At 44.0% G+C, this 23,945-nt stretch overlaps 1 protein-coding gene across 2 annotated transcripts in view; it reads left to right on the forward strand.

Annotated features, from left to right (window-relative positions):
- Window positions 1-12,240, forward strand: part of dusp3a (dual specificity phosphatase 3a) — a 35,395-nt gene extending 23,155 nt beyond the window's left edge. The window contains exons 3-4 of one of the 2 annotated variants that reach the window (XR_009811792.2): window positions 2,927-3,437; window positions 11,664-12,240. Coding sequence is in view for 1 of the 2 variants with exons in the window: in XM_061932143.2 (XP_061788127.1) it covers window positions 2,927-3,132; window positions 11,664-11,672 (215 nt within the window). In the remaining variant the exon portion in view is untranslated. The remainder of the gene's footprint in view (window positions 1-2,926; window positions 3,438-11,663) is intronic. The other variant, XM_061932143.2, reaches the window with a different exon arrangement.
- Window positions 12,241-23,945: the final 11,705 nt, after the last annotated feature.

A 23,945-nucleotide genomic window follows, 5' to 3' on the forward strand; every position in this document is an offset into this window, starting at 1 on the left:
AACTGGACAGCAATTATCATAAATGTTTCCAAAAATGGAGAATTTATGATCAAAAACAAAGAATATTAAGACATACAAAAGTACAACAAAAGTGGTCCTTGTTAACGTATTGGTTAATATGTGAAGGACACCATCCCTAATTTCAGTGTTTCATAAAAAGTTAGTTTTTCTTTTAATAAAAAAGGCTAATTGTGATGTTTTGGTGGCCAAGCTCCGATGAAGTTGACTTGAATTGATTTCCACGAGGGTGTTGGCTCCTACCTCCAGTTGAGTTGGTAAGTTGCGGCATGGAAGTGAGTGTATCAACGTCACTGACCAGACGTTGCTTTAACCCGGATGACAATCTAATTCTGACTCTCCCCAGAGTCCTGCTCCATATTCCGCTGTGGGACCGCACACACGGCTGCACTTGTAGCTTCCTTAAACAACTTTTGTACCACGTATGACATCCAGGCTGTAAGATCCACATAAAGGCCAGGTTACCATGACATCAGGAGCCAAGCAGTGTGCTGCCGCAGTGGCAGCTTTTGCATTATTGGCACATTTTGTGGCCGTCGTTTGCAAGCAAAAGGTTGGAGGTCAAGGATTTTAATGAGGAGCTGCAGTGGAGATGCTAGAAGCTCCTCTTTTACACACACACATATCCCACAGAGTAGATGCCGCACTGCGAAAGACGCATTTTCCCAACTGCACAGGGTGGCAGGTCCAACTTGTGTACTCTCATTGAAGCCGCTGTGAGGAAAGATTGGTGAAACTTGCGATAAAGAAGATTAGGATACACTCCTGGTAACCTGGGAAGCCATATTGGTGCTCAACGCTACCGATTGTCGGTACTTTTGTGTGTGTCAATAAATATTACCCTATTTTCCCGACCATAGAGCGTCACACACACAATTTTAGATTATTAGTTGCACCGGGCTATAAATTGCAGATATATACGTTGTGAAAGATTCTGCAAATGACAACGACACACCTTTTCAGTGTCTGTTGTAAAAGACTTGTTGAATACAAAACATTACGGTTGTACAGTTTTATAAGCAGCAGGGTTCAAAGCGTAGGAAAAAAGTAGTGGCTTATAGAGCGGAATTTACGGTAATTCATGTATTTATTATATTTACAGAAAGGCATTAAAACAGGAAGTAGATTTTCAAACCGCAACACCCGCAGTGAGGGAATTCTCCCACTTGGCGCCATAGCACTAACACTAACAATATCCTGCCTTTTCCGTGTCTCTGCTTAGGTTGAATGAAAACTATCCAACACATTGAAGACAAATCCATAAATTAGCCTCACTGTTTTATAATCCGCAGGGTTCAAATATATAGTCAGGAATAGTTGTTTTTGATGATCAGATCTCATTAAAATGATCTGATCAAATCAAATCAAATCAACTTTATTTATAAAGCACATTTAAAATTTACCACAGGGGTAGCCAAAGTGCTGTACAATGAACAGGTTAAAAGATAAAACGAGTACCGAGCAAACACAACACAACACAAACAGAACACGATAAAAAATAAATAATTAGAATAGAATAAATAAAAACATAAAAACAGGTTCACAGCAGGTGTATTATGGGGCGCCATTGCAGGATGGATATCACTCAGTGTTAAAAGCCATGGAATAAAAGTATGTTTTTAAGAGAGATTTAAAAACAGGAAGAGAGGAGGCTTGTCTAACACTCAGGGGTAGGTCGTTCCAGAGCTTGGGAGCAGCAACGGCGAAAGCTCTGTCACCTCTAAGCTTCAGCCTTGTGTCAGGGACCGTCAACAGCAGCTGATCGGCTGATCTTAAGGATCGGGTGGGGCAGTAAGGCTGAAGGAGGTCGGAGAGATAGGTTGGCGCGAGGTTGTTTAGACATTTAAAAACAAATAAAAGGAGTTTAAAATTGATTCGGTAACGCACAGGGAGCCAGTGAAGGGACGCTAAAATAGGGGTGATAACTGCTGTCCAATTGTTTCTTTATCACATTTCTAACTAAGTCTCAAGCGTAACAATAAGTTGCAAGTCCAGGACGTCAGATGGCAGTAGTGTATAGTTTATGCTGCCTTGGCTTGTCAGTTCAGTCTGTTGCGCCCCAAAAAGTGTCAATACTGTACGTGTTGTAGCTTTTACGCACCAGCTGTTTGATTGTAACGTGCATCTTAGTTGTAGTTTTTATGAAGACATTTGGAGGTTCAAACACGATGACATCTATTAAACAGACAAGAAGCAAGGAATTAAACAGAGACAGGATTCAATTTAGCTCCATGAGGAGAGCGCGTACACCTGTACTCTTGTACAGTGTCGTCCCACGCGCTGACGAAAGGATCGCACCCCTCGTCTTTTATTTGGACTTTCCCTGATTACATGGCAACAGCTATTTCTAGGGGCACGGGGGTTGTAAACAGCCGTTGCGCACGGTCACAAAACAGTTCAAAGAAATGATGCCTGTAGCTTGCGTCAGGTCCTGCTTCCTCTCCGCTTTGTAGATCTCGGGTCAAGACAAGATCTTCCTGTGGCTCACAATAGATCGAAGAAACCGACACCTTCGTGTCGCTTCCCATCGTACACAGTGGAGTTTTACAAGCCTTTTGCTTGATAAGATCAAGGGCAGCTTTTGTCTGCTCGCTGAGAACTTATGGGAACAGGACGTTTCGTGATAACTTACATACAATTATTCTGACATTGTAAAACTGCTAATGCTAATCACTAGCATGTCAATAGCAAAGCCAATGTGTATTTACTTCAAGCTGGCTGTTTTTTGGAAAAGCAGAGCCTTACTTTTCATAAGAGCGGAGAGTTGGGGCGTGACGCCACCTGCAACCCAGGTACTGTAACACGGCACCCTTGGATTTGACGTGATTGGGTCGCTGCCAAAGAAGTACTAGATCTGAGGAAGGTGCAGACCCAGAAGGGTGTGTGTGTGTGTGTGTGTGTCCTGCAGGCAAGGTGTACGTCCACTGCAGAGAAGGCTACAGCCGCTCGCCCACCATGGTGGTGGCTTACCTCATGCTGCGCCACAAGATGGACGCCCGGCAAGCGGTGGCCACCGTGCGACTGAAGCGGGAGATCGGCCCCAACGACGGCTTCCTCCGCCTGCTGTGCCAACTCAACCAGAAGCTGGCCAAGGAGGGCCGGCTGGACGGCGAGGTGGGCAAACTAAAGACCAAATAAAAAGCTCCCATCATGTCCGCAGACCAGCACCCCGGCTTTTCTCATCGCACGCCCTCTGATGCCATCAGTCCTCCCACAGAGCCAAACTACTTCTAGCATTCCGTCTAGTTGACAAGTTCACTTTCCCAACTGAAAAGACGACAGCACAATCATTCCCAGAGATTCCACTGCCGCCACGCCACCACAGTCAGCTCCACGCCACAAGTCCAAATCTACTTTTGTTGGCTCGCTCGCACACTTCAGGAGATCCACAAGGTCAACTTTACACATCTCCAGTACAGGTCAGGGGTGTCCAAACTTTTTACACTGAAAAATTAAATCATTTTGGGCCATTTTGTTATTTTCATTTTCAAACCCCATGTAATATATTGATTTTATAACTCCCCTCAAGTTCATGGAAATGTTAAAAATGAGTCATTATTTATATATTTATTATTATTTAATGCTTACATTTCTAGATCAACTTTAACTTTACCTGTAACTTTGTTAAAAAACATAGTCATATGGTTTGTGCCCTTTTTGTCAATGTAGACTAGAGATGCGCGGATAGGCAATTATTTCATCCGCAACCGCATCAGAAAGTCGTCAACCATCCGCCATCCACCCGATCTAACATTTAATCAGAACCGCACCCGCCCGTTGTTATATATCTAATATAGACGATGCAAGGCATTAGTGAGGTTATAAAGCTTTTGCCTGTTAAAGAAAGGAGACTGATCCAATGCAGAACAGACATTCGCGTGCCACGCTGTCACGGCCCAGACGCACACCAGTGCGCAATCATATGGGAGCCGCGCTGAGCGCATCTCCAAGCGCGTCTCGCTGCCGGCGACGGCCGGGTATATGGGCCCGACGCTCCAGCGCCATCCATTTTCAGGGCTAGTTGATTCGGCAGGTGGGTTGTTACACACTCCTTAGCGGGTTCCGACTTCCATGGCCACCGTCCTGCTGTCTATATCAACCAGGGTGAGCCCCACCACTTTCGTGAGCGCACTGCGCGCGGAGTGACCCCTGTTACGCGCCCCCGGCAACAGGGGTGGCGGGCAGGTAAGCTGCGCGGGCGGAGCGCGCGGAGTGACCCCTGTTACGAGCCCCCGGCCACGGGGGTGGCGGGCAGGTAAGCTGCTTACCTGCTGCGCGTAACGCGGCGAAGGCGGACGAGGCGGGGTGTCGGTGCGGTGGGCGCGGTGGTGACCCTGGACGTGCGTCGGGCCCTTCTCGCGGATCGCCTCAGCTACGGCTCCCGGTGGGGCCCTCTCGGGGGAAGGGGCCTCGGTCCCGGACCCCGGCGAGGTGTCCCTCCTCTGCTCCGTAAAAGTGTCCATCTCTTTTCTTTTTTTTTCTTCTGTTGTGGCATATGCTGCAGGTGCCTGCTCGTTTTTCGTATGTGGGTAACAACATTTAACTATGTATATATATTTACCAATTGGTTTAACTGCCACCCGCCTGAATCTATTTAAAATCTATTTTTTTTTTATTTCAACCGCCCGACCCCGACCTGCGGATAAAATCTAATTTTTTTTAAATTTCATCCGCCCGATCCGCGGATAATCCGCGGACTCCGCGGTTGTGCCCGCAAACCGCGCATCTCTAATGTAGACCCAGTTTTGTTATAGCAAAAACTAGGGGTGTAACGGTACACAAACATTTCGCTTCGGTACGTACCTCGGTTTAGAGGTCACGGTTCGGTTCATTTTCGGTACAGTAAGAAAACAACAAAATATACATTTTTGGGTTATTTACCAAATTTGCAAAATCTTCCACCAAAAATATTTTTCTTAGTGTAATATTTGATGTGAAGTAATGGGAACCTTGGATAGGTCAATAATTCATAATAACATTGATTTTGATTCAATATTATGTTTTGAGCAATGACAGTTTGAAAGAAAAAAAAACAGCTTTGTTTTATTAGTCAACATTACAACGTTTTCTAAATGACATTTAACCTTTAAGCTTTTTTATTTCACTTTTGTTATGCTTTTGTTTATTTGAATAGTATTTTTAGAATGCGCCGTGGGCCTTTAAAACATTAGCTGTGGGCCACAAATGGCCTCCGGGGCACACTTTTGACACCCCTGCTATAGATAATAAAAAATTAAATGTGATAAATCTATGGATAAAAAGCAGATGCGCGTTTATCATAACTCTCTCTCTCTCTCTCTGTCTCTGCCCCTCCCTCACCAATGCTGCTGTTTGTTTTGTTTTTAACCCCTTCTTAGCCCTGAACGTACATTGAAAATACACGCAACCCTAACTCAAAATGCCGGACATTTGAGGCATTTAAGAAACTCCGCAAAAGAGGACATGTCCGGTGAAAAGAGGACGTATGGTCAGTCTATCCTAGCCCGTTAGCTGCTAGCATGCCGTGTGTTGTGCCTCGGTGTGCATTGTTTACACAACGTACGTTACGCTACTTAATATGTCCGTGTGGAAACTCGTTTGGTACACTTCCGAACTGAACCCCCGTACCGAAACGGTTCACTACAAATACACTTACCGTTACACCCCTAGCAAAAACACAAAATGTGCAATATTTTCTCCCAAAAAGTGGAATATTTGATGTGAACTAATTGCCGCCTTAAACAGGTCAATCATTCATAACAACATTGATCTAAATAAAAACAACAAAAAAAGGATCCCTAGTCATAACAGTGTAAAAAAAAAAAAAAGTAATGCGTTTTTTTTCTTTCAGCTCTTAAAGCTCCACTTTACAACTTTCACTTTTGGTTGATTTGCCAGAAGAAGACCACATTTCCCATGATGCCTAGCGCATATAGAGCCACACTGACAGGATGTAGTATTCTGCCTCCAGTGGCTGATATTAAAAAGCAGACATTGGATTGTTCTACAAACAAGAATGTACCGGGGCAGATGCAGGTCCCAAGCAAAGAAAGACCGGCGGGAGAGTTTTTTTTCTAAGGAAGTAGTAGTGAAACTATCACGCTGGTGCCTGTTTATTGCTACCACGCACATTTCCGATTGCTAACATTAACATCATTTTGATTTGAGGATGGAAAGTCACTTACTAGTCCAGCAGGATCATCAGCATCGCTGTGAAATTCCTGCTCTCTCAGCTCAGGCCTGCCAGTGAAAGCCGGGGCAATGTTGATCCTGACTGTAAGCTCCGTTTTTCTTTTTGGTGTCCTCAGACAAAACTTTTCCTTTCTTTGGTTGTTTTGGAGTTTCGGCCATGAGAGCAGTAATTCCACGTAGGCGTTCTTCCTTAGGCCATGACACAACCAGTTGTGTCATCTCAAAAGTTATAAAAATATGTTGAAAAAAGTCACTTAGTGCAGCTTTAAGTCTCTAATTCAGCTTCAGAGTTATCCATCGATTTTTAAAATTGATTTAAATATTTCATTTAAAAAACAACTTTATATTCTATATTGGAATGTTTGATGTGAAGTAATTGGAGCCTTGACTATTTTCAATAATTCATAACAACATTGATTTTGATTTGTTATTATTTTTTGAGCAATGACAGTTTTAAAGAAAAAAAAAAAGCTTTATCATCAGAGTCAACATGGCAACTTTTTCTCGTTACATTTCACCTTTTTTGCTTTTTCATTCCACTTTTTCATGTTTTATTTAAACATTTTTAGAATGTGTGGCGGGCCGGTAAAAACTAGCTGCCCCTGGTGCACACTTTACCTTCAACACTAGATCCACTTCACATATATCTGTCCATTAGAACCAGTTATTCAGATATACTGTATTTGTCCAATAGAACCAGTTATTCAGATATATATATTAGAACCAGTTATTCAGATATATCTGTCCATTAGAACCAGTTATTCACATATATCTGTCCATTAGAACCAGTTATTCACATATATCTGTCCATTAGAACCAGTTATTCAGATATATGTGTCCATTAGAACCAGTTATTCAGATATATCTGTCCATTAGAACCAGTTATTCAGATATATCTGTCCATTAGAACCAGTTATTCACATATATCTGTCCATTAGAACCAGTTATTCAGATATATCTGTCCATTAGAACCAGTTATTCAGATATATCTGTCCATTAGAACCAGTTATTCAGATATATCTGTCCATTAGAACCAGTTATTCAGATACATCTGTCCATTAGAACCAGTTATTCAGATATATCTGTCCATTAGAACCAGTTATTCAGATATATCTGTCCATTAGAACCAGTTATTCAGATATATTTGTCCATTAGAACCAGTATACAGTATTCACATACATCTGTCCATTAGAACCGGTTATTCAGATATATCTGTCCATTAGAACCAGTATTCAGTATTCACATACATCTGTCCATTAGAAGTTGTTATTCTTCAGGCCCGAGCAGCAGAGCTGCTTATTTATTATTGTTATTATTATTTAGATGCCTTTTTGAAGCCCTTAACGTCTATGAAAACTCTTATCAGGGTCGGTGAAAATGTTTATAATTTGCGGGTGCCGAAAATGACATTTCAAAATTGGCACTCTAATATTTTTCTTTGTTTTATGCTCTTTTTGTTTTTTTCAATGAACATTTTTTTATATGGCAAACACACAAAATATGCACTATTTTCCTAATGAATGAATTGGAGCCATGAATAGGCCAACAGTATTTGTAGAAAACTTTGGACGCCCCTGCAAAGATGAACTAGTTGACCTGTAGTGACGTGTAAAACCTCAACCAGAAGGGATTACCCAGTCAGTAAGTCCACTGCCAGGTGTCTCCATCCAGTACCAGTACCAGTACCAGTACCAGTACCAGTACCAGAACCTCCTTGTGTGTGTGCAGTGAAACATTGCAATATACTCCACCATATATAGTCACTATTTATTCTCTCTATATATGAATATATACATATTTACTGTTGACATATGAATGTATGAGCAAGGTGTCTGTAACGTGTCGTCCGTGTGTCTTATATTCTCCAACCATCACATGACTTATATGACTACATGTGATGTGCATGTCACTAAACCATATTTGTGCGTTGACGTTCAGGCACAGGTGGCAGTCTGGCTTGTTGTCAGCAGGGTGCCCCACTAGGGGGCGCTCTCACATCCGTCCAAATCGCTCGGCTTGTTTGGTAGACGGCCAGCTAAATGTGTTGCAGCAGTTCAGACCCGACTAATGGCTGCCAGATGCCTTGGCTGAGGTGTAGCCATGCGTGGGGAGGTCAAGTGGAGCTGCAGGGAGAATACTACCATGTTGGGGTGGGGCGCACCGTGTCCTTTGGCCAACCCCCGTTGTTTGTTGGAACACACTCATGGTGACCCAGAGACCACACAAAGTTAGATGGACTAACACAGTGGTACCTCGCTTCGTCTTAGCCTTTTCTTCCAACAGCTCCGAAAAACCTTAGAAACAATGTATTCATCACTTCCAAAAACCCCCACATTTGATTTAGACCAAACATTTCCACTACAGTTGCACTCAAATACTAACACTGAATTAGTCATCTACCACATTCATTCATTGTGTCCAACCTCCTTACAGTTTAGAATAGAATGGACTTTATTGTCATTATATTTGCATATAACGAGATTAAGGACTCCAACTTATGGTGCGGTAGTGGGAACAAATATGGGGTAAAAATAAATTAAATTATAGGTAATAAAGAAAAAACTAACAATTGAAATAAACAGACTACTAATTAATAAAAATAATAAGCAATCCTGTACAATATACAAAACACTATAGAAACACAAAATACTGTACAATATACAGAACAAGACAAGAGTACCGGAGTAAATAACAATCAGTGTCGGACGTATGGCACTCGAAGGGTAATATTGCACAGTAGGGTATTAGGGTAGGATATTGGGAAAGAAGCTGTCTCTGAGTCTGTTTGTTCTGGCTCTGATGCATCTATAGCGCCTGCCCCATGGTAGCAGGTGGAACAGGTGGAAGCCAGGGTGTGTGCTGTCCTTGGTGATGCTTTTTGCTCTGTTGAGGCAGCGGGAGTTGTATAAAAAATCCTTCAGGGAGGGGAGGGGGCAGCCGATGATTTTTTGTGCAGACTTTATGACCCTCTGAATCGCCTGTTTGTCTGCTTCAGTGCAGCTGGCGTACCACACTGTTATGCAGTACGTCAGCGGGCTCTCGACAGCCGAGCGATGGAAGGTCACCATCAGAGTAAGTTCATCTTAAAGATGATTTTGTTATCTAACACACAAACCTCAGGCGTAGGTCAGGCTGATTTCAATAATGCATACTAGTCAAATTTCTGCAAAAGAGGAGACTGATAAAAACTGATGGAGAATAGATTTACATGCTAAAATTGATGAATTCTAACTAATTAGTCATCAATAATAATGATGTATTTCTTCAGTAAAGTGTCGATAAAATTAAAGTGCAAAATAAAGTACAGCATCACCACTTTAGTCATCATTTCTGCGCTTAAAAACATCTCTGACTTTAGCGCCAGACTTCTTCTGTTTGTTTTGATATTCTCATTACTGCCACAAGTGGTGGGAAAGTGTATTACAACCGCTGAGAAACACATTTTCAGCTGGTTAAGAAACATTTCATTTATAGAATATCATTAGTTTTACATGCAGAAAACAATATACTGTACATGTGTCATGTATACATGAAAGACTCTAGTTGGCGAAGAGGGGAAGGAAGAGCCTCATTTTTGTATTTTGACATGACTTTTTCTATTAGTGTTTCTCACTATCTTTATCAAAGTGCTGGCACTCGCAACATTATTTGGCCCTATGGTGGATTATTTTGCAGTGGAAAATAGAATCCTACAAAAACGAGGTTCCACTGTACCCCAAATTGAAAACAGTCTTAATGCAAAAGAGGAGCAGGATACATTTTAATCTCTTTAAGGAGCTGTTTGCAACCTTTACTTGGATGTCTACAGCTACGGTAATCATAGCTATTTGGCTAGTTTTAGCTACAAAGGTTATGTATGGCAACAAAGTGCCATCCAGTGAGTAGGGCTGGGCCATATCCTTGAAAACTCTATCAGCATATACCTGCTTTAATTTGCTCAATATCCATAAATATTGGTATTTTGGGTTAGGGTTGTCCCAATACCAGTATTTAGATACTTTTCAAAAATAAAGGGGATCAAATGCATTTTTGACTTAATTTTTACTAAAAATCTTACAACACATTAAACATATTCTTCTAAGCCTTCTTTTCAGTGCGTCGGGGGAGTGACATGTTCTCAAATGATTGGCCTCACGTGGGCCGGACATGGACGCACAAAGGGCCGGATGTGGCCCGCGGGCTGTTGAATGCCCAGGTCTGATCTAGGATAAAGTTAGAATAGCTAAAAAAGATTTACTGATATTGCATTAAATGCTTCATCATTTATGTTTGCCACTCTTGGTCTGTGCTTTAAGACAAATAAAATCATCAGTAAACACTCAAATCAATACCATAGCTAAAAAGTACACAAATTGTAGCAAGTTGTTAGAGAGTTCAGTCATTGGACTTGTATGAGTCTGCGCTACGTGGGCGGTTTGGACCGTGCTAACGTTTGCCGTCAAGCTGTGGCTACACAGCAGGGGAGCTAACTACATAAGCTTTAAACCCACTGTGCAGGTCTCCATCATTGTTATTCAAATGTTTAGCTCAGTTTGAATTAAAGTGTCAGATTCAAACACTGATGACATCTATTAAACAAGACAAAAAGCAAAGAATCAAACAGAGACAGAATTAAATTTGCACTCAATTTTGAGGAGAGACGCGGCCACTGTACTCTCTGCACAGTCTTGCACCGCGTTCTGCCAAAAGATTGCACTCCTTCTTTATTTGAATTTCTCCCCCCACCTGACCACAGCTGCTTCCAGAGGGAAGTGGGTCGTAAACAGCGTTGCCTTTGGTTACCGAACAGTTCAAAAGAAGAGGTCGTAAAATAGTTCAAAAAGTGTTCGTAAATTACTTCGAAAAGAGTTTGTCTGGAAATTGGGCAGATCCTGCCATCGGTCCGCTTTGAAGTCACAGTGGAGTTTTACGAGCCTTCCTCCTGGTAGGCCCCGAAGACAGTTCCCGTCCGCCTGCCAGGAACTCAATGTAATACAAAGCTTTAGAAACAATTATTACATAAAGATTGTACTACTTTAATCATACCACTTTGGCCAGGTACCGTTGTCAATTCATTAGTACTGCCATACTTTATTAGTAGCGCTTCTAGTCGGTATGTATATACATATATACCTACGTATAAAATGCAAATGTTGTGTTCCAGCACTATTGGCAACATAAGCTAGTGTTGTTGTTGTATTTCTGGGTCACTTTGAGCAAGTTCCACACTTCATTCATGTCCTGTTATGTGTTTATTTTCTCCCACTCACAAGTCAACACTGCCACCTGCTGTCTGCTCAATGTATTGCCTTGTACGCCTTCTGCTTGGTGGAAACGTGACCCTAACGGCTTGTCGTAACGGCGACGCCGAGGTATTGTTGCGAAACCTTGAATGTGAAAAGTGTATCTTGTCCTATAACCTGCACTGAAATGGTGAATTGCTGCATTTATGGCTCCATGTCCTGTAAATATAACGTTTGATGAACTTCTCGCAGGGACGATAGGGAAAGTTTGATGATTGGTGACGTGCTTTCTTTTTGGCGCCGTTGGACGAGGCGCCCCCGTCTTAATTGTAGGCGCTGGTTTCCAGCAGGGAGGATTGGGAACGCTTCACATTTTCAAGTTAAGTCGTAAGTTTGTTCATTTGACTCCCAAATAACTTCTTTTTGGAGTACAAATGTGACGTCCCCTGTGGCCTAATTTGGACTCCAAGACTGCTTTGTTTGACAAGTGATACTCCACACTCATCTGGCTCACCTTTTTTTTCCCTCCACCCGAGACTTTTCCCTCAAAGCACCAACAACATGGCCTTGGAGGCAGACGCCATCTTGTCCCACTGGTTTTCTAAGAGTCCACTGCCTGTCTTTGTGCTCCTGGACTGACCACCACGCTGCATATTTGACCACACGGCAGCCCACCACAAGCCTTACAAGGTGTGTTGTTCGCTTTTGTCTGTTTCACCTCACCACAGGAAGGCAAGGCTTTGTTGAAGTGCACTTGATTTAACACTGCAATCTTCTTTTTCTTATATTGGACTTTCAACTTTCTTCAAAATAAACGGCTGAGTTATCACTCGGGCTTTCTACTCATTTCAAATGTGTCCATCAGGGGGTCCAAACTTTCTGACTATATCTCTACTAATATCATGGATATATTTATTATAGTTGTATATTAATAGTATGTATTGTTTACTTCTGTGACGACCTCTTTAAAGTTTTGTAATCAATCAGAAATATCAAGCAGCTAAAAGTCAAACATGGGTAAGTGTGGAAATAGGGGTTGCCTTTTTCCCATCATGCCTTGCATTTAGATTTTTTTTTTATGGTGATGGGATTCACCATAAAAAAAAAAATTAATTTATGATCATAAATGAATCTTTCAGCACGTACACAATGTTGACATATATAATTCCATCCATCCATCCATCTTCTTCCGCTTATCCAAGGTCGGGTCGCGGGGGCAGCAGCCTAAGCAGGGAAGCCCAGACTTCCCTCTCCCCAGCCACTTGGTCCAGCTCCTCCCGGGGGACCCCGAGGCGTTCCCAGGCCAGCCGGGAGACATAGTCTTCCCAACGTGTCCTGGGTCTTCCCCGTGGCCTCCTACCGGTCGGACGTGCCCTAAACACCTCCCGAGGGAGGCGATCGGGTGGCATCCTGACCAGATGCCCGAACCACCTCATCTGGCTCCTCTCCATGTGGAGGAGCAGCGGCTTTACTTTGAGCTCCCCCCGGATGACAGAGCTTCTCACCTTATCTCTAAGGGAGAGCCCCGCCACCCGGCGGAGGAAACTCATTTGGGCCGCTTGTACCCGTGATCTTGTCCTTTCGGTCATAACCCAAAGCTCATGACCATAGGTGAGGATGGGAACGTAGATCGACCGGTAAATTGAGAGCTTTGCCTTCCGGCTCAGCTCCTTCTTCACCACAACGGATCGATACAGCGTCCGCATTACTGAAGACGCCGCACCGATCCGCCTGTCCATCTCACGATCCACTCTTCCCTCACTCGTGAACAAGACTCCGAGGTACTTGAACTCCTCCACTTGGGGCAGGGTCTCCTCCCCAACCCGAAGATGGCATTCCACCCTTTTCCAGGCGAGAACCATGGACTCGGACTTGGAGGTGCTGATTCTCATCCCAGTCGCTTCACACTCGGCTGCGAACCGATCCAGCGAGAGCTGAAGATCCTGGCCAGATGAAGCCATCAGGACCACATCATGTTTAAAAAGCAGAGACCTAATCCTGCAGCCACCAAACCAGATCCCCTCAACGCCTTGACTGCGCCTAGAAATTCTGTCCATAAAAGTTCAGAACAGAATGGGTGACAAAGGGCAGCCTTGGCGGAGTCCAACCCTCACTGGAAACGTGTCCGACTTACTGCCGGCAATGCGGACCAAGCTCTGACACTGATCATACAGGGAGCGGACCGCCAAAATCAGACAGTCCGATACCCCATACTCTCTGAGCACTCCCCACAGGACTTCCCGAGGGACACGGTCGAATGCCTTCTCCAAGTCCACAAAACACATGTAGACTGGTTGGACAAACTCCCATGCACCCTCAAGGACCCTGCCGAGAGTATAGAGCTGGTCCACAGTTCCACGACCAGGACGAAAACCACACTGTTCCTCCTGAATCCGAGGTTCGACTATCCGGCGTAGCCTCCTCTCCAGTACACCTGAATAGACCTTACCGGGAAGGCTGAGGAGTGTGATCCCACGATAGTTAGAACACACCCTTCGGTTCCCCTTCTTAAAGAGAGGAACCACCACCCCGGTCTGCCAATCCAGAGGTACCGCCCCCGATGTCCACGCGATGCTGCAGAGTCTTGTCAACCAAGACAGCCCCACAGCATCCAGAGCCTTAAGGAACTCCGGGCGGATCTCATCTACCCCCGGGGCCTTGCCACCGAGGAGCTTTTTAACTACCTCGGCAACCTCAGCCCCAGAAATAGAAGAGCCCACCACAGATTCCCCAGGCACTGCTTCCTCATAGGAAGACGTGTTGGTGGGATTGAGGAGGTCTTCGAAGTATTCCCTCCACCGATCCACAACATCCGCAGTCGAGGTCAGCAGAACACCATCCTCACCATACACGGTGTTGATAGTGCACTGCTTCCCCTTCCTGAGGCGGCGGATGGTGGTCCAGAATCGCTTCGAAGCCGTCCGGAAGTCGTTTTCCATGGCTTCCCAGAACTCCTCCCATGTCCGAGTTTTTGCCTCCGCAACCGCTGAAGCCGCACACCGCTTGGCCTGTCGGTACTTGTCCGCTGCCTCAGGAGTCCTATGAGCCAAAAGAACCCGATAGGACTCCTTCTTCAGCTTGACGGCATCCCTCACCGCCGGTGTCCACCAACGGGTTCTAGGATTACCGCCACGACAGGCCCCAACTACCTTGCGGCCACAGCTCCAATCAGCTGCCTCATATACAATATATAATTATATTTTGATAAACAATCATAAATGAGTCTTTCAGCACATACACAATGTTGACATCTATAGTTATATTTTAATAAACAATCATAAATGAATCTTTCAGCACGTACACAATGTTGACATCTATAGTTATATTTTGATATAGATTGATATGATTGGCCTAGTGGTTAGGTTGTGAGTTCAAACCCCGGCCAAGTCATACCAAAGACTATAAAAATGGGAGCCATTACTTCCCTGCTTAGCACTCAGCATCAAGGCTTAGAATTGGGGGTTAAATCACCAAAAATGATTTCCGGGCGCGGCCGCCGCTGCTGCTCACTGCTCCCCTCACCTCCCAGGGGGTGATCAAGGGGATGGGTCAAATGCAGAGGACTGTGTGTGACTATCATTGGTACTTTAACTTTTTTAAATGTAACTTTAACTTGATAAAGATGGGAAAAACATGCTACTCATAAACGGTGTGTGCAACAACAACAACAACAACAACAACAAACATGGCTGTAGACACAAAGTTAAATCGTGAAATGCAACCTTACCCTTACAAAAATGATACATATTTATCCGTGAGAGTGTTGATACCAACGTCCTTGACCCAGACACACACACAGAAGTGGTAGACCTCCATGATGGTCCAGGTTTCATCAGTTTTGTGGTGTAGAATGACGTCTGGAGCACACCAACGTATAATCCTTGATATCACTCCACTACTGGTGGAGTGAATTAATCTAGTTGGATTTTCTTGCTGGTATCTGCTTTTTTCAGGAAGATTTCAGCCTCTTTTGTCCTCAGATAGTTGGCTTGGTTGACCACCACTTCCGGGAAGAGGCCACATGTCGGAATAGCAGCAATACCCTGCTATGTTTTGGGGCTCCTGAGTGGAATAAGTGGCAGGGCAGTTTCTAGGACCCTGAAAGAATATTGGTGTGGGCTCCTCTACCCCTGTGTGGCAGTATGTTGTCATCACCTTTCCCCCTCTAGTGACCATACCTTGTCCACAAGGTAGGAAGCATGCACGGCGGTCACCCACAAGGTGGAGCCAAACCTCTGCTGAAGTCTCCTGGAGGCACATGAGCCAGGTCCATCAACAATCCAGGCTGGGGAGTGATTGTTATTGTAAAAGCCAGCTGGGACATTGTGACACTCTGCAGAGTTACGGTCTTCACCTTACCTTTCCGTGCGCGGTCATTGTTACCCCGCAGCTGTGCGCTCCCCCAGGGGGCCTCAAATCAAACTAAAGTCTACTTTCTGTTGCTTTTGCAGCTCATTAATGCTTTTAAAGGAGCATGCTGCCTGGGTGTGTACCTGCCAGGTACCGAGAGGAAGTAAGAATGTGAGTTATTGCTCCCTCAATGCAGCTTTCTGCTATGATGAAGTGACATTGCTTCCACACATGTTTACCACCTCACCTCTGAGCTAGCAGCACCTGTGAGTAACACCATGTTTATGGAGGACGTCTAATCAGTCGCACGTATTTCTTATTTTTATTTCAATCAAGTCATCAGTCACGGTCGGTCTTGTCACGACTGCTGGGTCAGAGGTCATGGAATCATAGGAAGTGAAGGGGAGTTACGCTGCTGGGTCAGAGGTCATGGAATCATAGGAAGTGAGGGGAGGTACGCTGCTGGGTCAGAGGTCATGGAATCATAGGAAGTGAGGTGGAAGCACATCTGCTCAGTGCAGGTTTGTCAGGAAATATGAAGAAGAAGAGGATTGTCAGATCCACTTCCAAGTGGTTCCGCCCATGGTGTCCACGGTTTCCTCTGCGTGATGTCTTTGGTCTGCATGTGGATGTTGGGAGGACACAGAAACAAAACCAAAACCACAGCATCGCACCCGACACATGTTTCATTTATGGACCTTCTCAGTCTGTGAGCAGCGTATCCTCAGACTTAGTCACACTTATTATCCTCAGACTTAGTCACACTTAGTATCCTCAGACTTAGTCACACTTAGTATCCTCAGGCTTAGTCACACTTAGTATCCTCAGACTTATTCACACTTAGTATCCTCAGACTTAGTCACACTTAGTATCCTCAGACTTAGTCACACTTAATATCCTCAGACTTAGTCACACTTAATATCCTCAGACTTAGTCACACTTAGTATCCTCAGACTTAGTCACACTTGGTATCCTCAGACTTAGTCACACTTGGTGTCCTCAGACTTAGTCACACTTAGTATCCTCAGACTTAGTCACACTTAATATCCTCAGACTTAGTCACACTTAATATCCTCAGACTTAGTCACACTTGGTATCCTCAGACTTGGTCACACTTAGTATCCTCAGACTTAGTCACACTTAATATCCTCAGACTTAGTCACACTTGGTATCCTCAGACTTGGTCACACTTAGTATACTCAGACTTAGTCACACTTGGTATCCTCAGACTTAGTCACACTCGGTGTCCTCAGACTTAGTCACACTCGGTGTCCTCAGACTTAGTCACACTCGGTGTCCTCAGACTTGGTCACACTCAGTGTCCTCAAACTTAGTCACACTCGGTGTCCTCAGACTTAGTCACACTTATTATCCTCAGACTTAGTCACACTTGGTATCCTCAGACTTAGTCACACTTATTATCCTCAGACTTAGTCACACTTGGTGTCCTCAGACTTAGTCACACTTAGTATTCTCAGACTTCGTCACACTTAGTATCCTAAGGCTTAGTCACACTTGGTATCCTTAGACTTACCGTCACAGTTAGTATCCTCAGACTTAGTCACACTTGGTGTCCTCAGACTTAGTCACACTTGGTATCCTCAGACTTAGTCACATTTAGTATCCTCAGACTTAGTCACACTTGGTATCCTCAGACTTAGTCACACTTGGTGTCCTCAGACTTAGTCACACTTATTATCCTCAGACTTAGTCACACTTGGTATCCTCAGACTTAGTCACACTTGGTGTCCTCAGACTTAGTCACACTTGGTATCCTCAGACTTAGTCACACTTAGTAACCTCAGACTTAGTCACACTTAGTATCCTCAGACTTAGTCACACTTAGTATCCTCAGGCTTAGTCACACTTAGTATCCTCAGACTTACCGTCAAACTTAGTATCTTCAGACTTAGTCACACTTAGTATCCTCAGACTTAGTCACACTTAGTATCCTCAGGCTTAGTCACACTTAGTATCCTCAGACTTATTCACACTTAGTATCCTCAGACTTAGTCACACGGTGTCCTCAGACTTGGTCACACTTAGTATTCTCAGACTTAGTCACACTTAGTATCCTCAGGCTTAGTCACACTTAGTATCCTCAGACTTAGTCACACTTAGTATCCTCAGACTTAGTCACACTTAGTATCTTCAGACTTAGTCACACTTAGTATCGTCAGACTTAGTCACACTTAGTATCCTCAGGCTTAGTCACACTTAGTATCCTCAGACTTACCGTCAAACTTAGTATCTTCAGACTTAGTCACACTTAGTATCCTCAGACTTAGTCACACTTAGTATCCTCAGACTTAGTCACACTTAGTATCCTCAGACTTAGTCACACTTAGTATCTTCAGACTTAGTCACACTTAGTATCGTCAGACTTAGTCACACTTAGTATCCTCAGACGTAGTCACACTTGGTATCCTCAGGCTTAGTCACACTTAGTATCCTCAGACTTACCGTCAAACTTAGTATCTTCAGACTTAGTCACACTTAGTATCCTCAGACTTAGTCACACTTAGTATCCTCAGGCTTAGTCACACTTAGTATCCTCAGACTTATTCACACTTAGTATCCTCAGACTTAGTCACACGGTGTCCTCAGACTTGGTCACACTTAGTATTCTCAGACTTAGTCACACTTAGTATCCTCAGGCTTAGTCACACTTAGTATCCTCAGACTTAGTCACACTTAGTAACCTCAGACTTAGTCACACTTAGTATCCTCAGACTTAGTCACACTTAGTATCCTCAGGCTTAGTCACACTTAGTATCCTCAGACTTACCGTCAAACTTAGTATCTTCAGACTTAGTCACACTTAGTATCCTCAGACTTAGTCACACTTAGTATCCTCAGGCTTAGTCACACTTAGTATCCTCAGACTTAGTCACACTTAGTATCCTCAGACTTAGTCACACTTAGTATCCTCAGGCTTAGTCACACTTAGTATCCTCAGACTTATTCACACTTAGTATCCTCAGACTTGGTCACACTTAGTATCCTCAGACTTGGTCACACTTAGTGTCCTCAGACTTAGTCACACTTAGTATCCTCAGACTTAGTCACACTTAGTATCATCAGACTTAGTCACACTTAGTATCCTCAGGCTTAGTCACACTTAGTATCCTCAGACTTAGTCACACTTAGTATCTTCAGACTTAATCACACTTAGTATCCTCAGGCTTAGTCACACTTAGTATCTTCAGACTTAGTCACATTTAGTATCCTCAGACTTAGTCACACTTAGTATCCTCAGGCTTAGTCACACTTAGTATCCTCAGGCTTAGTCACACTTAGTATCCTCAGACTTAGTCACACTTAGTATCTTCAGACTTAATCACACTTAGTATCCTCAGGCTTAGTCACACTTAGTATCCTCAGACTTAGTCACACTTAGTATCCTCAGACTTAGTCACACTTAGTATCTTCAGACTTAATCACACTTAGTATCCTCAGGCTTAGTCACACTTAGTATCTTCAGACTTAGTCACACTTAGTATCCTCAGACTTAGTCACACTTAGTATCCTCAGACTTGGTCACACTTAGTATCCTCAGGCTTAGTCACACTTAGTATCCTCAGGCTTAGTCACACTTAGTATCTTCAGACTTAATCACACTTAGTATCCTCAGGCTTAGTCACACTTAGTATCCTCAGACTTAGTCACACTTAGTATCCTCAGACTTAGTCACACTTAGTATCTTCAGACTTAATCACACTTAGTATCCTCAGGCTTAGTCACACTTAGTATCTTCAGACTTAGTCACACTTAGTATCCTCAGACTTAGTCACACTTAGTATCCTCAGACTTGGTCACACTTAGTATCCTCAGACTTAGTCACACTTAGTATCTTCAGACTTAGTCATACTTAACTGTAACTGTAACTCTTTGATACTTGTTTATAATGACAAATGTGATGTTTAGCACTGCACTATTATTACCTATGTCTATATTGTGTGCTTAGTAGGGTTGTGCGGTACACCAGTACTAGTATAGTACCGCCATACTAATTAATACTTTTCCGTACTATACCGCCTCTAAAAAGTACCGGTCCACCGCCCCCCCGTCGTCATCACGTGGTGACATTGCTGGTTTTAGGAGCATGTTGGGCAGCGCACACACACAGAGTACTTACAAGCAGACACAGTGTGTAGACAGAAAAGGCATTTTGGTATAAAAAATCAAGATAAAGGTGAAGTTCTAACACTGAAACACATTCAGGAAGAGCTGCTTTAAGACATGGCTAACATCCATCCACAGTGTTTTAGCTACTTCTAAATCACTAATACTGGTCTCCATGGCGACAAATAAAACAAGTTAGCATTTAATTGTCCAATTCTTGTTGAAATCCTTTGCTTTTTGATCTGACAAAAAACTTTTAAAACAACAAATGCATGAAAAAAATGGAAAGTTTTGCTGCAACTTTCTGAAGAACAATGAGGACTTTGGGCAAAAAGAGGCTGAGGTCAGCAGCATGAAGAGGGTCTCTGAAGGACGTGACTGCAGTGTCTCTGCGGGCTGGGGTGACTCTGGCTTGTGTCCATGCGCGGTGGAGGTGCAGAGAGCAAGGTCTCTGTCAAAGGTAAGTGCACCCTGGGTGGTCCATGACCAGGTTCTGCTTGTCATTATCCTGGCTCGGATGAAGACCGCATTGTTCTCACCTTCTTGTGGTGACTTCTTCAAGGAAAAGGGCACAGTTGCACGTAGACCTTGGCGTCACTACTCAATTAGCACCTCTCACATTCCAGCTAAGATCTGGAACCAATGTGAGAGCAGCTGAGCATCCGTCAAACAAACCATCTTCCAAAAATGCAACCAGATCTCAAATCCATCATCCATCTTCTTCCACTTATCCCAGGTGGGCTGGCGGGGGCAGCAGCCTAAGCAGAGAAGTTCAGACGTCCCTCTCCCCAGCCACTTGGTCCAGCTCCTCCAGTGGGATCTGGAGGCGTTCCCAGGCCAGCTGTTTCCTAAACGTGTTCCGGGTCTTCCTTGTGGTCTCCTACCAGTCGGACGTGCCCTAAACAGCTGCTCGGGAAGGTGTTCAGGGGGCGTCCTGACCAGATGCACAAACCACCGCATCTGGATCCTCTCCATGTGAAAGATCTTCTCACCCTATCTCTAAGGGAGAGCCGTGATCTTGTCCTTCAGTCATAACCCAAAGATCATGACCATAGGTGAGGATGGGAACGTAGATCCACCAGTAAATTGAGAGCTTTGCCTTCCGGCTCAGCTCCTTCTTCACCACGACGGACCAATACAGCGTCCGCATTACTGAAGACGCCGCACCGATCTGCCTGTCGATCTCACCGTCCACTCTTCCCTCACTTGTGAACAAGACTACGAGGCACTTGAACTCCTCCACTTGGGGAAAGATCTGGTCCGCAACCAGGAGTTGGCACTCCGCCCTTTTCCGAGCGAGAACCATGGACTCGGATTTGGAAGTTGTGGTACTGTTGGACAGTAATGAAAAAGGTGTTCGGGGGGCGTCCTGACCAGATGCACAAACCACCGCATCTCGATTCTCTCCATGTGAAAGATCTTCTCACCCTATCTTTAAGGGAGAGCCGTGATATTGTCCTTCAGTCATAACCCAAAGATCATGACCATAGGTGAGGATGGGAACGTAGATCCACCGGTAAATTGAGAGCTTTGCCTTCCGGCTCAGCTCCTTCTTCACCACAACGGACCAATACAGCGTCCGCATTACTGAAGACGCCGCACCGATCTGCCTGTCGATCTCACCATCCACTCTTCCCTCACTCGTGAACAAGACTACGAGGCACTTGAACTCCTCCACTTGGGGAAAGATCTGGTCCGCAACCAGGAGTTGGCACTCCGCCCTTTTCCGGGCGAGAACCATGGACTCGGATTTGGAAGTTGTGGTACTGTTGGACAGTAATGGAAAAGTTTGGTCTACAAAACCTTCATCTACAAGACTCCCAGGTACTTGAACTCCTCCACTTGGGGAAAGATCTGGTCCGCAACCAGGAGTTGGCACTCCGCCCTTTTCCGGGCGAGAACCATGGACTCGGATTTGGAAGTTGTGGTACTGTTGGACAGTAATGGAAAAGTTTGGTCTACAAAACCTTCATCTACAAGACTCCCAGGTACTTGAACTCCTCCACTTGGGGCAAGATTTCGCCCTCAACCCGGACTCGGCCCTCCACCCTTTTCCGGACTTGGAGGCGCTGATTCCATTTTCAAATGTTTTTGCAAATAAATATAGCGGAATCCCAGGTTTATCATCACATCAAGTAAATGAAGGGTTCTGGAAGGTTCTGGTTTAAGCAGTCTGGGTAAGATAGGTCACATGCAGCCTTGGCTATGGACTGGACTGGACTCTCACAGTATTAACTGGTCTTCTCCAAGGTTTCTGGTCGTTCTCATTGGGTAGAGTTTTTTTCTGGTCCTGTTGTGGGATCTGGGCCGAGGATGTGGTTGTTGTTTGTGCAGCCCTTTGAGACATTTGTGATTAAGGACTATTTAAGTCAACTTTGATTGATTCTGGGTATTATAGATCTTTGTTCCACTTTTAGTCACTAGTTTTTAAACTTTTGGACCGGTTACTCATTAGGACAGGGACCAGTAAGTAAGACAAGACCTGGGGCCTCATGTATTTAGACTGCTAAATCTGAGGCCTTTATTTTGTTACGTAATGCTATCTTGTTTCATCTTAATTGTCAACACGATACCATGTTAGCCTTTTAGCCATTTTTGTAGGCGTCCACTTCAAACTCGGAATTTGTAACTTGTCGTTCTCTCGTTAGCATACTGCCGTGTTAAGCTAAAACGTTAGCATGCTCGCTTTTTAGCTAATTCTACAGGGATATTTGTTCTTTGACGCTATTTCATTAGCATGCTAACTGTTAACATGCTAGCATGCTCACGTGAAAGAGCTTTTACGAGAGTCACTCCAAGCATTCCTCCTATTATTTGATCGGATATCTTTGAAGTGGAAGCAGAAATGTCTCGTCTTCCCACAAAGTCCACGTACAACGTCCAGAAAGTCTGGCCTAAGACCAAACATGTGCCAACAATGTGGCCAGCATGTGACCGTGATGAAAGAATCCAGAAGGTTCCAAATGCAGATTGTTAGTGACGTTGTGTTTGTTTAGTGAGATGAGAATCAAACACAAAAACTGGCAGCTCTTCAGTCCGCTTCACGTCCTCATCCTGAAACGTCATGACCTCGGTCCACATGATAGTGATGAAACATGACCTCGGTCCACATGATAGTGATGAAACATGACCTCGGTCCACATGATAGTGATGAAAATGTCTCTTGCACTTCCAACAACATGGCTTAACCTCATGGGATGCTAACAACACTGGATGCTAACACCATTAGCTGATGGTAGAACAACTTACACCCGGGGTTTCAGAACACGGAAGACCAATGCTAACTTGAAATAATAATTATTATAAACATCATTAATATTGCTACTACGGATAATTTCAACAAAAACTCCTCAAAACAGCCCACTACCTATAATATGGGCTTTTTAAACATAAGATCATTGTCTCCCAAAATGTTATTAGTTAATGAGGTCATTAGAGACAACAATCTTAACGTCATTGGTCTCAGCGAAACCTGGCTCAAACCAGACAATTTTTTTGCGCTGAACGAGGCATCTCCTCCTAACTATACGAATGCACATATTGCCCGTCCCCTTAAAAGGAGTGGAGGGGTCGCACTAATATACAATGAAAAATTTAACCTTACCCCTAACCTAAATAATAAATATAAATCGTTTGAGGTGCTTACTATGAGGTCTGTCACACCGCTGCCACTCTACTTGGCTGTTATCTACCGCCCCCCAGGGCCCTACTCGGACTTTATCAGTGAATTGTCAGAGTTCGTTGCTGATCTAGTGACGCACGCAGACAATATAATCATAATGGGGGACTTTAATATCCATATGAATACACCATCAGACCCTCCGTGCGTGGCTCTCCAGACTATAATTGATAGCTGTGGTCTTACACAAATAATAAATTAACACACGCATCGCAACAGTAATACGATAGATCTAGTGCTGGTCAGGGGTGTCACCACCTCCAAAGTTTTGATACTCCAGTATACTAAAGTAATGTCCGATCATTACCTTATAAAATTCAAAGTTCTGACTCATTGTCAACAAGCTAATAATAATAATAACTGATATAGCAGCCGCAACA

The sequence above is a fragment of the Nerophis lumbriciformis genome, linkage group LG39 (assembly GCF_033978685.3).
Source record: "Nerophis lumbriciformis linkage group LG39, RoL_Nlum_v2.1, whole genome shotgun sequence".
Classification (NCBI taxonomy): Eukaryota; Metazoa; Chordata; class Actinopteri; order Syngnathiformes; family Syngnathidae; genus Nerophis; species Nerophis lumbriciformis.